Source organism: Peromyscus maniculatus, chromosome 6 (genome assembly GCF_049852395.1).
Source record: "Peromyscus maniculatus bairdii isolate BWxNUB_F1_BW_parent chromosome 6, HU_Pman_BW_mat_3.1, whole genome shotgun sequence".
Classification (NCBI taxonomy): Eukaryota; Metazoa; Chordata; class Mammalia; order Rodentia; family Cricetidae; genus Peromyscus; species Peromyscus maniculatus.
Window position 1 is genome coordinate 13,097,970 of NC_134857.1, and position 17,316 is coordinate 13,115,285.

Consider the following 17,316-nt stretch of genomic DNA (forward strand, 5'->3'; position numbering starts at 1 on the left):
AGGATGAATAGGAATCTGGCTAAATGTGCCATGGTTCTGTCTATTATATATAGACAGAAATTATATAGAAGGACTGTCTGCTAAAACTGAATAAGTAACAGTGAAAAACAATGCTCAACATTTATCTCCCTATCTGTCATTTGTGCTTTCAAATTATTTTGAATATATTGAGTATATTTCCATAATTTATATCAATCAGATAGTGGCAAAAATAGGCAAACACAACAGGGATTGCATGGTTGTGTATTCCTTGTGTGTTCCCACCTGGAGCTGAAATAGTCAGCTATAAAGTGTGTGTGAACACTAACCTTTAGCATTTGTATTGAGTCTCACTCCTTTGTTCATTTTAATGAGTTAATCCAGACCAGGAACCAAGTTGTGATAAATAGTCTTTAGAAAACTAAAGTTTGAAAGCTCCGTTGTTAGATTTGTATTAAAGAATTAAGCCTTATGTGTAGCATGAATCTTAAAGGTACTTACTAATAAAATCAAACCTGAGTCCAGTTATTGGGGTGAATGCTGGAAGATCAGAGAAGCAGAACAAGCCACAGCAACCTCACCTTGCTAATTCCTCAGCTGATCCAGTTTCCTCAGACTGGAAGCTTCTGAGTCCTCATCCAAATGGGTCTCAGCTGAACTGCTTCTCGAAAGCCTGAAACTTAAGCAGCTAAATGCAAATGCTAGTTTCTGGTCTTCACACCTTATATACCTTTCTGCTTTCTTTCATCACTCCCTGGGATTAAAGGCTTACTTTCTGGGATTAAAGACGTGAGTCACCATGCTTGGCTATATCCTTGAACACACAGAGATCCAGGTAGATCTCTGCCTCTGGAATGCTAGGATTAAAGGCGTGTGCTACCACTGCCTATCCTCTATGTCTAATATTGTGGCTGTTCTGTTCTGACCCCAGATAAGTTTATTAGCTTGCACAATATTTTGGTGAACACAATATCACCACACTCATGCTTTAGGTTGGGTTTCTCTAGAAAGAGGCGCTGAAACAGAGACTCCTACAGATAGTTATTTGGGGAGATGACTTGGAGAACCTAAGATAGAGGGCAGCTGAGACCAGGCAGGGAAGGCAGCCAAGGCTAGACGCATTCTAAAATGAGCAGATCGGCGCTGTGGGCAGCAGGAAGTGCTCAGACGTGCAGGAGGAGAGCATGTAGCTAGAGCAGACCCTGCAGTGGTGAGTGGAGAGTCAGGCACTTGCTGTTTCCTGGGAATCCATAGGACTTCAGGGGCTCGGTGGGGTCAGTGTTACCTTCATAGCATAGGCAAGGCTGGAAGGCTTCTAGAAAATACCTTTGTTTACCTTGAAAGTGTCAGGCACAAGGAGGCCCGAGTGTGTGTCCGACTTCGTGAGCCTGTGTATAGCATCAAGGATGGTGCTGCAGGAGTTGAGTGTCCTTTGGACATCAGGCCTTTGACAGAGGAGCAACAGAGAGGACTCTCATTCAAATTAAAGCTGCCTTGGATTAACTGTTGTGTCACGGTTATTGATAACGAAGCTGTAACTCAAGGCAGCTGCACTGGAACCATATGGAATGCATGTGGACACTTTTAACACCACCACCCCTCCTCCCCTTATTTTTCAGGTGTCTAATATCCAGGCAAGAACAGTTGTGCTGTCCTGGACACCCCCTGTCGGACTGTCCTGTGGACCCCATGGTGGTCTTTCCTTCCCTTACAGCTACGAGGTCCTCTTATCTGACAAAGGGAGAGATGGGAAATACAAGATCATTTACAGGTAGTGTATGTTTCCACATGGTTGTTTTGTTGTTGTTGCTGAATTGCATCGTTGAAGAAAACAATGGGAAATTTGGACTATGCAAATTTCCTTTGAAGTCAGTAGTTTTAAACATTAGTAATCATAGGGCTGAGGGTATAGCTCACTGAAGGAGCACTTGCCTCACACGCATGAGGCCCTGGGTTCAATTCTCAGTACTGGGAAGAGGTATAGTAATTATAATGTCACAAATTACTTAATTTTGTCCAAGTAATTATTCATCAGAAATTAATAACAATATAGGGCTATATGGTGGAATAATCACTTTGATGATATGCTAGTTGTCAATATAGTATTAATACATCTTCTACCAAGGTCTGTCAGGACAAAAAGTGACTAAATTTTTCAGTTCCTACATACATTAGGTGGTACAAAGTGAATTACATTGCAGCCAATTCTTTTTCTAGGCCTGTGTCTTAGTTAGGGTTTCTATTGTTGTGAAGAGACACCATGACCACAGCAGCTCTTACAAAGGAAAACATTTAATTAAGGTGCTGCCTTACAGTACAGAGGCTCAGTCCATTGTCATCATGATGGGCAGCATGCAGGCGGACATGGTGCTGGCCACATCTCAATCAGAAGGCAACAGGAAGTGAGCTGGGACACTGGGCAGTATCTTGAGCTTCTAAGACTTCCACGGTGGCACACTTCCTCCAACAAAGCCACACCTCCTAATTATTCCACTCCCTGTGAGCTTATGGAGACAGTTACGTTCAAACTACCACAGCCGGCTTTTTGAAAGCTACAATATTTTTGTGTCCATTTCACTCTGCCCTTTACCCTCCATACTGTACTGAGGTTACTTTAAAACCTTTCATTATGAAGCTTTATTAAATGCCTCTGAGTTCAGCACACCAAGGAAGAGATTAGCCTCTGTGTTACGGAGTCCCACACATCAGCTGACCTGGTGATTTATAGCTGTTTTCTAAATGTGATAAAAATGTTAAGATCAGGTCCTTTCTCCTTGTACAGCTTATGTTTGCAGAAAGCCAGGTGTATTTGAACTCCTTTTTGGACCTCCCTGTGGGTGGTCTTGATGGCCTGTGCAGAGCAGTGTAACTCACCCACAAAGTCCCACTGTGTCTCAGCCAGAACCTTGCTTCATCTTCAGTTCTCACCCTGTGCCATGCAGCGTTCACTCTGTCTTCTGCTTTCATGACGTGCTGCCCAGACGAGCCGACTTGTGGGCGAGGAAAGAGAAAGAGATGAGAAAAGAACCATTCCAGAGCTGACACTTTCTCCTGCCTCCTCTGCCCCGTTGTCCCCCCTGGTCCTGCTGTGTCCTGACTTCCCCACACCTGCTCTCACCCAGCATTGTCAGATCTCTCCCCATAGAGTCCCACCAGAGGCCACATCGTCACTCCTTGGCAAGAACACTCTAGAGATTGCTTTCTTTGCTTGGAATAAAACCTCAGTTTGGTGCTCTGGCTCTTAATCATTTTATTCTATTTTGAAAAAAAGATACATTTAGAGACACATTGGGAAACCATAGAGCCTCTACCTCCTCTCTCAGAAATTAGAGCGGGGGACGGCGTCTTGCTTTATTGCCCAGGCTGGCGAAGAACTCATCCCTCAGCCCGCCCAGGCGCTGGAACTCCAGGTGTAGGGTACCGGTGTACACCGCTGCCCCCAGCTAGCTACATCCTGTTGATTTGAGATGAACACTGGTGCTAACAGCGAGCCACGGGTCCCCCAAGGAGCGAGGTGGGTGACCAGTGCAGGCCGCTGCTGGCGGTCGGAAGCCTGTCTCTGGAAAGGAGCACTTGTCCCTCAACTTCCGCAGTCAGGATCTGATGACTTTTTAGGGAATTTTTTCCCTCGAGAGATGCTAAAACTCTCAATGACTGTGACGTTTTTCCCTGTCCACCTAGTTCAGCAGATAACAAAGCACGTTAAGTTGCAGTGCAGGTCAAGCTGCAGAGCTGCAGGCTAGTGTGGACGTAGCTCCTGTTTGAAACGTCACAACAACAACTTTATTTGGGAGACGTTGAGACATCTCCGACATGGGGTTTATGATAGCTGCATGCAGCTGTCTTCTGCACTTGTTTTTCTCTCACTAAAGCTTCTATCCTGTCAACCTTGCTGGCTTTTCTTCTCTTCTGTGTGTATTTCTTCACATACGTTTCGTGCATCACAATCCTTTACCATAAGTGTTTCATGTGTTCTGAGCACAAGGATGTTTTTATAGATAACCACATTGTAATTTTCAGTTTTCTTAATATATGCTGGCCTAGAGATTTCATCAAACCCATTGTCCTGATTCCAGTTCCACCAGCTGACCCTTTGACTCTCTCATTTGGAAAACTGTGGCAGTGTTTTGAGTCCTTTGGGATAGGGTCAGATAAACACACTTCGTTTCTAGTCTCTTTTAATGTGTCATTTGATAATTTTGAAGAATGAGAAAAAAGGTATGGACACACACATGTACCCTCTACTTTAAAAAAATTATAGCAGGTTTTGCTGTGTAGTTCTCTTGCCTGTCCTTGAACTAATGATGATCCTGCCTCCACATCCTGGGTTCTGGATCCCAGGTGTGTGTTACCACCCCTGGCCTTTTGGTCACAGTAGGACAGAATGTGCCCGGTTTTGTAGGGCTTGTTTCTTCATCATTTAGGCTGAGGCTCAGTTGCCCCTTTGGCTCACAAAGGGTTTTACTTGTCAGAGAGCTGTTTTGGGGGGGCCTGGGATGGACTATAAGTTCATTAGGGGGGTCCTGTGCTGAGGGCATTGGGATTCCCACCAGGGTAAGTCTGGGAATCACCTTTGGCAGACAGCTGGCGTATGTTGCAGATCTAGCTGTTTGTGTACATTGCTGGCCTTCATGTCTTGGTTTAGGAAGTCATAAGATGTTTAAAACTTAATTGATGCTGTTTCTGAGATCCAAGTTGTGTCATTCAAAGGAGTCTGGTTTTCAATTAAAAAAAAAAAAGGACAACCACCAAATAAGGTTGATTTCTGGGTTGTGGTGAATGTAGTATTTGAGTTACTATTGGTGAATGACTATGAAACCCAGTCCCAAAGCTGCTTTACCTTTGAGACCAGTGTTAAACTAACAAATCCTTTGTCTTTGCAGTGGAGAAGAATTGGAATGTAACCTGAAAGATCTCAGGCCTGCCACTGATTACCACGTGAGGTGAGTTAGTTCCCAGCCATGAACGAGCCTGCAGAGTGCAGGTGGCCATTGTACATCCTGAGCCTCCTTTTGAAAGTGGTGTTGAATGGCCACTTGGAAGGTGTGGGCCAGAGCCATGGCCGTTCACTCATATTCTGTACACAGAGCAGAGCAGTTTTGAGGACCCAGGGCTGCTTCTGGGACAAAAAAGGGAGGTGTCCTAAACAGCATGTATATTTTTAAAAATAATTTTTGGGGCTGGGAAGCTGTCTCAGTCCGTAAAGTGACATTAGGGTATGAATTCAGTGGCCAGGAATGATGTATAGGCTTGGCTGCAGGCGCCTGTAATTCAGTGCTGGAGATGGGAGGCAGGGATGGAGGCATCCCAGGACTTGCTGACCACGGGTCTAGACAGATCAGTGTACTTCTAGGTCGGTGCGTAGGTTCCAGGTTCAGAACTACCTTGTCTCAAAGAGTAAGGTGGAGGGCTGCTAAGGAAGACACTCAACACTTGTCTCTGTGCCCTTACACCGGCCCCCACAAAACAATAATGATGATTTTATAAGGGCTTCTAAGGTCTATTGGATGGCATGGCTTAGCATATAATATTTTCTTTGTTGTGTGTGTATATACATACATGCATATATCCATCAAGGATGTGATAGTTTTTGTTTTACCATAGAGACATCAATTGCTCATCATAGACAGAACCTCTGTGTTCAGACCCAATGACAGGAGCAGGCCTTCCCATGTTAGAACAGTTTGGGGTCTTAAAAGCCAGTAGATTTTGAAACAGGCAAATAATTCAGACAGAGAATACTCTCTAATGTGAATAAACCCATTTTGACCAAGCAGAAGCCCTTGAAGAGTGACATGTTGTTTGGAACTCCTCTGTGGTTGCTCTGAGACTCATGCTGGGACCTCAGCAAACAGGGCTAGCTGACTGAGGTGAGGCCTGGCCATCCTGCTAGAGCACACTGAGATCCAAACTGCTTGGAGTCCATCTCAGTATTCAGTGGTGCACCTATCCATCCAACTTGGCAGACTTCTAAATGTGTTTCATTTTACCTTGTTTTCAAGTTCAGCAGAAAATATACGAAGCCCTTGTGATGAGGTGGAGGCAAAATAGCCTAGTAGGAGTCTGGAGTTCTAGTTTAGTTCTGCCAGAAATCAGCTTTTTTAATTTCAACGTCAGCAAAAGTTCTGTTGATGGGTGATCTAGTTCTATATGCTGTGAAAATGTGTTGCTCTGATTGGTTGATAAATAAAGTTGTTTGGCCAACGGTAAGGCAGAATAAGGTTAGGTGGGACATTCTAAAGAGAGAGAGAGGAAGGAGCAAGGCAGAGCAGGGGAGACGCTGCTAGCCGCTGCCAGGAGACGCAAGATGTAAAAGTACTGGTAAGCCCCAATCCATGTGACAAAAGTATAGATTTATAGAAATGGGTTAATTTAAGATGTCAAAGCTAGCTAGCAAAAAGCCTGTCATGGCCATAGTTAAGAATAATATAAGCCTCTGTGTGTTTACTCAGGTCTGAGCAGTTGCAGGACCAGGTGAAACACAGGAATTTTATAAATGGCTGTGGGACCTTGGTGCCAGGCGAGCACAGGAAAACTTTTAGCTACATTCTGTGACACGGTGTTCTCTTTACTGGAAGTGAATGTGAATGCGAGGACTTGGTGGATAAAGCGCCTGCTGCCAAACCTGACAACCGGAATTCAACCCCACATGCTGGAAAGAGGGACTAGCCCCCCTGAGCTGTCCTTCGACACACACATGCAATGCACATGCGCACACGTGCGTGTGTGCGCACACACACACACACACACACACACACACACACACTCACACAGGGAGATATTAATCCATTAATTAATTTAATGTGAACACACACACACACAGAGAGAGAGAGAGGAGAGAGAGAGAGAGAGAGAGAGAGAGAGAGAGAGAGAGAGAGAGAGAGAGAGAGAGAGAGAAGCGTGGTGTCCTGTACATGCAATCCCAGCACTTGGGAAGTGCAGAGGAAAATCTGGGGTTGAAGGTCATCCTGGGCTACATAGGGAGTTGGAGGCTAGCCTGGCCAATAAGAGACCCTGTTTCAAACGGAAAAGGAGGGAACCAGGAGCTGAGGTCGCAGTGTGCTCTCTAGCGGCCGTGTGCTCTGAACTTGGCTGTTCTGTGTCACCAGTGGGCATCTGTCTGGCATTGTGTGGTGTACGTTAACTGTACTGCAAGAGCTGCTGCTGGTTAACCAGAACCTTGTGGTTCTGCATCCTGAGCTTCCACCCAAACACATTAGACATCACACAAAAGCATGTTTGTGAAGCTAGGGTGAAAACCGAAACTGTTTGACCATTCTTCAAGTGGTCAGTTGAACAAACCAGGAAAGTTGAGTCCGGTAAGCTTCCTGGGAGTGTAGTCCATTTCCTGGTTAGCACCGGTTTCCCTTGGCGCCATGCTTGAATGGTTTATTGTTGATGCTTTACCAAAAGGTTATTTTGTTAGGTTCCTGCTCCTTTCATGTCTTACAATATTCTTCTCAGGAAACTTGAATGTTGTGACGAATCTGCCCTTTCTGGAGAACATTTGATAACTGAATTTTTTTATAACTAATTTTTAAAATTTTTTTGAAATTGTAATCATATCATTTACGTAACCTTTCCTTTCTACCTCCCAACCCCTCCCATATACCTCCCAAACTCTCTTTTTCTTTAATTGTTGAGATGTAGAAATATCCTAAATACATAACTACAGTCTGCTCAGTCCACATAGTGTCTCTTGGACGTCTGTGTTCCTGGGGCTGACCACTTGGTATGGATAGCCGCTGGGCAGCTGTTTCCTGGAGAGGATGAGTTCTGGCAATCAGCATGTCTTAGTTGCCTCTAGGTCTTTGTCTAGAGTTGAGGCATCACGACTTCCCTGCTTCTACAACTTCATGTCTGTTGGTGCCATCGAGGTTGGTCTTTTGCAGGCAGCCATGTCGGGAGTGTTCCTGGCTGTAGCTTCCTGGCATTTCTAGGAGACAGTCTCATGGGGAACTTCCGGTTCCTCTGGCTCTGGCCGTCTTCCCCAGCCTTCCGAACTGATTCCTGAGCCTAAGGTTCAGGAACTGTGTTGTTAGATGTATCATTTGGGCCTGGGCATCACATGATCTCTTGTTCTCTGCATTTTGTCAGTTGTGGGTTTTCTGTAATGTTCTATAATGATTTAGCAAACTTAGAGAGTTCAAGGAATGTGTCAGTCACAAATTCAGTAGTCATAGCAGAGGGCTATGTGGAAAGAGCCTTTGCTATGGAAGACCCATTTCACCCAGCAGCCACAAAGGAGAGCCAAGCCCACTGCCCCTCTCATTGGGAATTTAGAAACGTCCCCCAGCTACAAGCCCACAGACTTTACCCAGACAGCTGGGGTATTTCTTTTACCAGCACAAAATAGGCGACATTTTCCCTTCCTGTTGTTGTTTTTGTTTGTTTCACTTTTTGGAGAAATGGTCTCTGTAGCCAGGAGTGACTTGAACTTCTACCCTCCCAATCTCTACCTCCCAAGTGCTGGGATTACAGGTGTGAGCCCGGGAACCATTTTATACAGTACCTGACATACTGAGCCACACATCCTCTTTCTAATTCTTAATATTACCATCTTGATTGAGACCTACAGAAATCTTGGCACATAAATATTTCATTCTTGTGTGCTGTTGTTATGTGTTATGTGTTATTAAATTGTTATGTGTTGTTATGTGTGTTATGTGTGCTACTTTGTTTTTTTTGTGATATATATTTTTTATTTTACAATACCATTCAGTTCTACATATCAGCCATGGGTTCCCCTATTCTCCCCCCTCCCACGCCCTCCCCTTACCCCCAGCCCACCCTCCATTCCCACCTCCTCCAGGAAAAGTCCTCCCCCGAGGACTGTGATCAACTTGGTAGACTCAGTCCAGGCAGGTCCAGTCCCTTCCTCCCAGACTAAGCCAAGTGTCCCTGTGTAAGTTACAGGTTTCAAACAGCCAACTCATGCAATGAGCACAGGACTTGATCCCACTGCCTAGTTGCCTCCCAAACTGATCAAGCCAATCAACTGTCTCACCTATTCAGAGGGCCTGATCCAGCTGGGAGCCCCTCAGCCTTTGGTTCATAGTTCATGTGTTAACATTCATTTGGCTATTTTTTTTTAATAATTGAGTAAAACTGAAATTTATTATAAGCCACAGTCGTCCTAGGGACCTCCATGCTATATATATAGCCTCTATGGTTCTATGGGTTGTGGTCTGATTGTTCTTTATTTTATATCTAGAATCCACCAATGAGTGAGTACATACCATAACTGTCTTTCTGGGTTTGGGTTACCTCACTCAGGATGATTTTTTCTAGTTCCATCCATTTGCCTGCAAATTTCATGCTTTCATTGTTTTTTTCTGCTGAGTAGTACTCCATTGTGTATATGTACCACATTTTTTTCATCCATTCTTCCGTTGATGGGCATCTAGGTTGTTTCCAGGTTCTGGTTATTACAAATAGTGCTGCTATGAACATAGCTGAGCATGTATCTTTGTGGTATGAATCAGCATTCCTTGGGTATATGCCCAAGAGTGGGATGGCTGGGTCTTGAGGTAGTTCGATTCCTAATTTTCTGAGAAACTGCCATACTGATTTCCACAGTGGTTGTACAAGTTTACATTCCCACCAACAGTGGAGGAGTGTTCCCTTTGCTCCACATCCTCTCCAACATTGGTTGTCATTGGTGTTTTTGATCGTAGCCATTCTGACAGGTGTAAGGTGGTATCTCAGAGTCATTTTGATTTGCATTTCTCTGATGATTAAGGATGTTGAGCATTTCTTTAAATGTCTTTCAGCCATTTGTAGTTCTTGTTTTGTGAATTCTCTGTTTAACTCTTTAGCCCATTTTTTAATTGGACTGTTCAGTGCTTTGATGTCTAGTTTCTTGAGTTCTTTATATATTGTGGAGATCAATCCTCTGTCAGATGTGGAGTTGGTGAAGATCTTTTCCCATTCTGTTGGCTGTCTTTTTGTCTTATTGACTGTGTCTTTTGCCCTGCAAAAGCTTCTCAGTTTCGAGAGGTCCCATTTATTAATGGTTGTACTTTGTTTTTAATTATGAAATTTCCTGAAGTTAATGTGCAGAATAATGGGCTTCATTATGATCTTTTCATTTATTACTGTATTTTGTTCATATTCAGCCCCTGTTACCTTCTCTTGTTCCCATCTCTTCTAACGGGTTCTCTTCCTGTGCCTCAGCTTTTCTTTGATTTTTCTGCTCTGGTTTTATCCTGCCCAGAGATTGTCTGATATCTTTTCCTAATGCTTTTCCTCACCCTTGGCTCCCTCCACCATTGGAGTCTACTCATAGGACACAGCAAGCCTGGTTTTCTAAGTAGCGAGCTCCTCTCTGGGATCTTAGCACAAACTGCCTTGTGGCTGGTTGCCTGGCCAGGAACAGCTCTTGTCTTTGCTCTTCCCTCAGATCCCAGGACATCCTCTAGGCTAGGCTATCGATCGTGTGCTATTTTTATTGTCATCTACCATCAAATGCCCAAACTCATTTCAAGTTTAAAAAATGTTTCTATCCCATTTTTTCTATAAACATATATGTGGTATTTCTGCAAATCTATTACTATTGTGATTTAAACAAAAAGATCTTTATGTAATGTATGCATTGATTTGTAAAATTTAGGTCTTTTCTTGAGTTTTGTTAAAATAATCATTTTTAATTAACTCATGTAATGTTTAAAAAGAATCAATTTATAATTATCAAAGACTAATTAGTGCTTCCATTAGGGATAGAATGTTATGTGTTGAATAAAACCATTAAAATAAAATCTACTATAGTTGTGAAGGGAATCTGAAGAGAGGGGAACAAAGACAATGAGATTATGTGTTGAAGTGGGAGGGGAAAAAATCTGTTTGTTTTTGTTTTTTTTTTGTTTTTTTTCTGGAAAGACTGTTCAGTCAGTAAGGGCCTCAATGTGATCCCTGGAACACACATTAAAAAGCCAGCCACCAACAGGTGACAGGTGGCGGTGGCGCACGCCTTTAATCCCAGCACTCAGGAGGCAGAACCAGGTGAATCTCTGTGAGTTTGAGGCCAACATGGTCTACAGAGCAAGATCCAGGACAAACACCAAAACTACACGGAGAAACCCTCTCTCGAAAAACCAAAAGTAACAACAACAACAACAAAAAACCTGCCACCATAGCACATGCTTGCAATCTCAGTGCTGAGAAGACTCCTTCCTGGGGCTCACTGCCAGACAACCTAACCTAATGGGTGAACTCCAGCCAATGAGAGACTCTGTTTGAAAGATAAGGTAGATAGCGTTCCAGAGGAAAGGCACCCAAGCTTGTGCTGGCCTCTACACAAATACTCACACACATGTGCACCTGCACACACATGTACCCCCCCCCCCACACACACACACACAAATTATTTTAAAGGAAAGAAGAATATCATGTAAATAAATACTGTTTTAAATACTCATGCTTAACTATGTACACACACATATATCTGTAAATAAGCATTTACATATCTACAAATGTTTCTTTCCAGGCGTTTCTTGGAGAAGGATCTTCCTCCTTTGGCTGGCAGGTCTATAAAGTTAACAGAGGTGTAAGATGACTGTTACTGTGGGAACCCAGGACTCAGCCTTAGAGCCTGACCTGGGACGCCTTGCCAGCTGCAGGGCGTGGGCTGCTGCCATCATGGCCCTTTCCCCATTCTCTGCCTGTGCTTCAGTCTATATTAAAGCCTCCTAAAAACAAATTCCAACTTTGCTTCAAAACAGGAACTGCTATTTCTGTCCTAGTAGCCCGCCGGGGACTTGAGTGATGGACTGGGTAGCAAGCCCATGACAAACTTGGCGGCACTTTCTCAGTCTCCACTGTAAGCAGTTTGCCCAGAAGTGACATCATGGAATGACATTTCCCAGAAAACGAGGTGCAGAACCATTTCTAAGAGTCTGGTCGACCAGCCCAGAGCGAAGTTATGAAATAGGTGCTGCTTACGGGAGACCGTGGCTCCTGGGCTGTCCCAGACGTGTGGAAAGGAGCCGCAAGCCTGTTGACGAAGCTCTCGGGGGACCTGCTCCCTAAGTGTTTGGCTGGTACTGACATGGAAACCCGTGTGGAGTCCAACACAAAATTATTTATTATGCAGGAAAATGTCTGGTTTGGGGGGTTACATGCAAAAGACAATCCCACTGATTCATTTAACCCAAAAAATGATCCTGTGCTATAGATCTTCCTGTTACAGGATATTAGGGAAAACCTACCACCCTCATGTGGAAACTTTTGGATTATTTTATTTATTTATTTATGTATTTATTCATTTGTTTATTTATTTATTGGGGGTGATTGCATATGGAGATCAGAGGACAACTTACAAGAATGGGTTCTCGCTTTCATGTGAGTTCTGGAGATCAAACTCAGGTCATCGGACTTGGTGGCAGGTGCCTTAACCTCTGGGCCATCTTGCTTTCCCTGAAATATTTAATAAATAGGGCATTTTCAATGACTTTACTTTTTATAGACATCCTGGGTAAGGCTGTAGGAAGCTACTGTTACAGTTACAATTAGTTACTATTTATTTACTGAACAGTTTTGATTAATAAATAATCCTGACGTGATTGGATAATGTTTCAGTTTTTACTGTCTATAACATTAACATTATGCTTTAAAATGAACCTGGCTTTCCTTGCTGACCAACTTGTATGTGTGGAAAGCACTTGACTTCTCATTTACATGAATGACGACTTGCCCTATTTGGAGAGGGGTTTGCTGGAGAGTACGCCCAGGGCCTCATGCATGTTGCAAACACGCTCTACCCCAAGTTCCACCCACCAAAGTCTCCACAGTCAGAGATGAGCAAGCAGCCCCACGTGGTCCTAGAACCACCTCACTTCTTCCCCGGCCCTCAGGTTCTTCCTCTGCCAAACTCTGGTTTATCAAAGATCCTGAAGTCAAATTTAGATATTATATATTTTGCTTTTAAATAACGTTACCATCATTATATGCCACTTAAAACACAATAGTAATTCTTAATGTCTTCAAAATTCAGAAATTGCTCACATTTCCTCATTTGTCCTAAAAATGAAGGGTTTACTTTCTTTGTTTTGCTGTTATGAAAGTTCAGATGTAGTCTGAATAAGCTACTTGGTTAATGGGTCTCGGGTTTCTTTAACGCCGTAGATTTTCCTTCTTGTCTTTACTGGGGTCACTTTTGTGTCCTGTAGTGTTCCATACTCGCCAGTTCAGCTGACTGAGACTCTGCCCATTGTTTGACATGCTCCCTCGTCCTCTGACTTTCCAGGAAGCCACGTGGCAGTGGCCTAATCAGATCCACACACAGACTCCTAGATGATGGCTTGCCTTTGCCATTTGTCTTTGTATATCTTACTACACAGCATAGGCTGGCCTAGAACTCATGTTGTAATTCTCAGTTAAGGTTTCTATTGACGTGATAAAACATCATGACCAAAAACAACTTTGAAAGCAAGGAGTTTATTTCAGCTTACAACTATTTTGGGAGGTGGGAGTGGGGGTGGGGGGTTTGAAACAGGGTTTCACTGTGTAGTCCCAGCTGTCCTGGAATTTGGACTTCAACTCAAAAATCCGCCTGCCTCTGCCTCTGGTGCTGGGATTAAAGGCATGCGCCACCACACCTGGCTCAAGTGTACATCTTAGGTCACACTTCATCCCTGAGGGAAGTCAAGGCAGGAACTCAAGGTAGGAGGAACTGAAGCAGCGGCCATGGAGCAAGGCTGCCTATGGTTTGCACCGCCTGGCTTGCTCAGCCTGTTTTCTATGCCATCCAGGGGCCACCTGCCCAGGAAGGGCACTGATTATTTGATTATTAATTAATGGGACCCTCCTACACTAATCATCAGACAAGCAAACGCACCCCCAATCTTGTCTGCAAGTGGCAGTGGGGATTTTCCCCGTGAGCTCCCCTTTTCTCAAATGGTGCTAGCTTGTGTTACATTGACAGGAAGCTGACTAGGATAGTAGCTCAAGGCACCTTTGAACTCACAGTCTCCTGTTTCAGCCTCCTTCATGCAAGAATCATAGGTGTAGGCGTGCACTCTAGTGCTCGGCTGCTGTGACCATGTATTGGGAATACACAGCATCTGGTTATCTCCTTTATGGTGATCTTAGTTTAAATCCTAAATTGATAGGTGACTCTGATATTTACAGACACCAGCTCCCCTCCCACAACACACAATGTATCCTGGTCTAGGTACAGGGCATAAGACTTCATTTGGAGAATTGTGATATAAAGTGTAGGCTTGAACTGACCATGGCTGGAACAATGTATGGTTCATTTGAGTCCATCCTGACACGTGGATGCAATCTTGCCAGATCACTGCCGTTTGATTTTGCGTTACCACATTCATTGTTACTGTGTGCACAGAGGAGCCTTTTCTCAGTTGGGTTGGGCAGGGAGCATTCTCACAATTGGGATCATTTCTTTGCCTCAAATGCTGTGATGTCCTCTCATAAGGCAAATAGCACAAACACAAGATGGATTCTTATGTTGCCTTTTAGATGGAGTCTACATTTGTGCTTAGCATTTTTTATTTACATACCCTAAAATCAGGTCCATATGTCAGATGCTGAGCCAAGGGCCTCTGAGTGCAGAGAGAACCCTTAGTCTTGGTGCTGTGTGCAGGCATTAAATGTGCATGTGGATGGGCTGTACTGGAATGCCGTCTTTGTTGAATTGCAGAGAGAATCATAGTCTTGGTGCTGGGTGCAGGCCTTAAATGTGCATGTGGATGGGCTGTACTGGAATGCCGTCTTTGTTGAATTGCAGAGAGAATCATAGTCTTGGTGCTGGGTGCAGGCATTAAATGTGCATGTGGATGGGCTGTACTAGAAAACCGTCTTTGTTGAATTGCAGAGAGATGCAGTTGGCAGTGGCCCACAGGTTTCTTGGGCAAGCATCCATGTTTTTACCTAGCTGTGCTCGGTGCTCTCAGTAGTTCTGAGATATCTACCCTGTTGTTCTTTTATACATTCTCTGCAGCCTGTGAACTCTGCACTGAATCACGTCCCTGTTCACTAACTCCTAGCTAGTGTACCTTACACCTTTTTCTAGACAGCCAAGCCAAGCCAAGCCTGTTGGCTTTTAGAATGTTTACATGGAGGCCATTGAGAGGGAGAAGCTCCACGTTCTATGTAGAATGCTCTTTTCCAGTGGAGTTACCTCTGTTGCGGTGGGGCTGAGTGGGACTTCCTGAACAGCACACCTGCTGAGGTGGTTGTCCCTGTAGTGACTGACCAGCGAGGTAAGGACGAGAGCACAGTGCTCTCCTGCGGAAGGACTTCTGCTCAGCCGTGGAAAGCCCGTGAGGCAGAGATGAGAAGCTTGATCTTGGATCTCAGCTACTGATGCTCATTCTGCCTACCTGTTTCCTTTGCAGGGTGTATGCCGTGTACAATTCCGTCAAGGGATCCTGCTCTGAGCCAGTTAGCTTCACTACCCACAGCTGTGCACCAGAGTGCCCCTTCCCTCCCAAGCTGGCACACAGGAGCAGAAGTTCACTCACCTTGCAGTGGAAGGTGAGTAGCTCAAAATGCCAAGAAGATGCTCGAGTTGGTGGCGAGGCAGTCAGTGGGATACCATTTCAGAGATCCTGTTTGCAGTGGGGCTTGTTTCCTGTGTAATCAGTCACTATGTGAAGCCAGTCATGATGCATCAGAAGCTGCTGTTTACATGACAGTCAGAGGCAGAGGAGGGGGAGGAAGATCCAGTGTGAGCACCTTCTCAGGAACTTGGTAAATCTCCCAGTGCATCATAGGTGACATCAGTACTTAAAATACCTCAGTTTCGCCGGGCGTGGTGGCGCACGCCTTTAATCCCAGCACTCGGGAGGCAGAGGCAGGCGGATCTTTGTGAGTTCGAGGCCAGCCTGGGCTACCAAGTGAGCTCCAGGAAAGGCGCAAAGCTACACAGAGAAACCCTGTCTCGAAAAAACCAAAAAAAAAAAAAAAAAAAAAAAAAAAAAAAAAATACCTCAGTTTCATCTCTTTCTGCTACTTTAGTTCATTTCTGCGAACATTTGGAAACTTCAGCACGCCGTGTGAAGGTTTAGAGACAGACAGTAGGTTTGAGTTCTTTTAGCTTCTTCCTAAGTAAAGACAAAATACTTATTAGTTACAGCTTCCCAGAATATGTGGTTCTATACTCCATTAAGACTTCATTAATTTTCACTAATTAGTCATTAGCTCAATTAGGATTCCTATTTTCAACAGCCTGAACTGTGTAGTGGTTTTCATGAAATACAGTGTACTGTTTAAAATAACCACTGCCTGGCCAGTGATCTTAGGGTGTGTTCCTTCTGTAAAGTACGATATTAACCTGTTAATCACAGTTTTGTGTTTTCAAGAAAACAGATCATTATCGCCCTTTTACAGTCATTATTTCTCTGTCTTGATATCTGAAAATGTAGTTAGAAAGTGTCAAGTAGATGGAGATGGTGAAAGTTACGGTTCCAGAGTGCAGAGGGGGTGAGGCCCGGGGAGAGAGGAGTGAGTACAGTGTAAATGTAGCCAGGCTTCTCTGCGTCCTGGTGTATGGAGCCACGTGCTCTTAGTCGGTGGCTGACGTTGACTGTGTTGTTGGGACAAAGGCGAAGTTTCAACTGGCTTAGACTCTGAACTTTTTTATTTTCCTTCCTGGCTTCCAGGGATAATCCAGGTCAGTGATTTCCCACCTTTTCAGAGTTTTAGCACCCAACTGGTCATTGTTGGTTAATTCCTTAACAAATACACATCCATTTAAAAATAAGTTCACATGAGATAATAGATTTAAAATCTATTTCTTTTGAAAAAAAAACATGTAAGAAATCTGAAGATTACCAGAGGGACTTCAAGATCTTACAAACTTAAAGTTGGGAATCACTGATATGTCTCTGCTCTGTGCTTGGGTGGCATTCGGGTCTCAGATGGACCAGCAGCTTCCAGAGAGGTCACTTGGGGACCAAAAGTACCCTATTCCATTTAGTCATCCGTAAACATATGAAGGTCCTGGATTCAACTGAGCATCTATTTAAATGTGCTGGTGCAGGTTCCCTGTTTTCACACTGGGTAAAGGCATGTGCGCCAGAGACTTCTGGGTAAAGGCATGTGAGCTGGAGACTTACGGCTGCTGCCTGTTCTTGACTCCACAAAGAAACTGAGGAAGCCAAGGAATTGGTTTCTCCTGAAGGCTTTTGCCAGTTTCTTCAAAGTTCACCTGCATCCCTACCCTGCCCTCCAGCCCAGACCCACCAAAGCTTAAGACTTCAGTTCCCAACTCAACACTCTCATGAAAGGTGGCTCATCGGGAAAGGAGGGAGGTCTGAACCTGTGGCTCTTAGAGAGCGAGCGCTGATGATGATTTAGTATCAACAGTGAGAAATA

General features: G+C 44.2%; 1 protein-coding gene across 9 annotated transcripts in view; it reads left to right on the forward strand.

Annotated features, from left to right (window-relative positions):
• Fndc3b (fibronectin type III domain containing 3B) overlaps nt 1-17,316 on the forward strand; it is a 305,735-nt gene that overhangs the window by 216,795 nt on the left and 71,624 nt on the right. For all 9 annotated transcript variants that reach the window (XM_076573956.1, XM_076573957.1, XM_076573959.1 and 6 more), the window contains 3 exons: nt 1,599-1,750; nt 4,863-4,922; nt 15,336-15,474. In XM_076573956.1, coding sequence (XP_076430071.1) covers nt 1,599-1,750; nt 4,863-4,922; nt 15,336-15,474 — 351 coding nt within the window. The remainder of the gene's footprint in view (nt 1-1,598; nt 1,751-4,862; nt 4,923-15,335; nt 15,475-17,316) is intronic.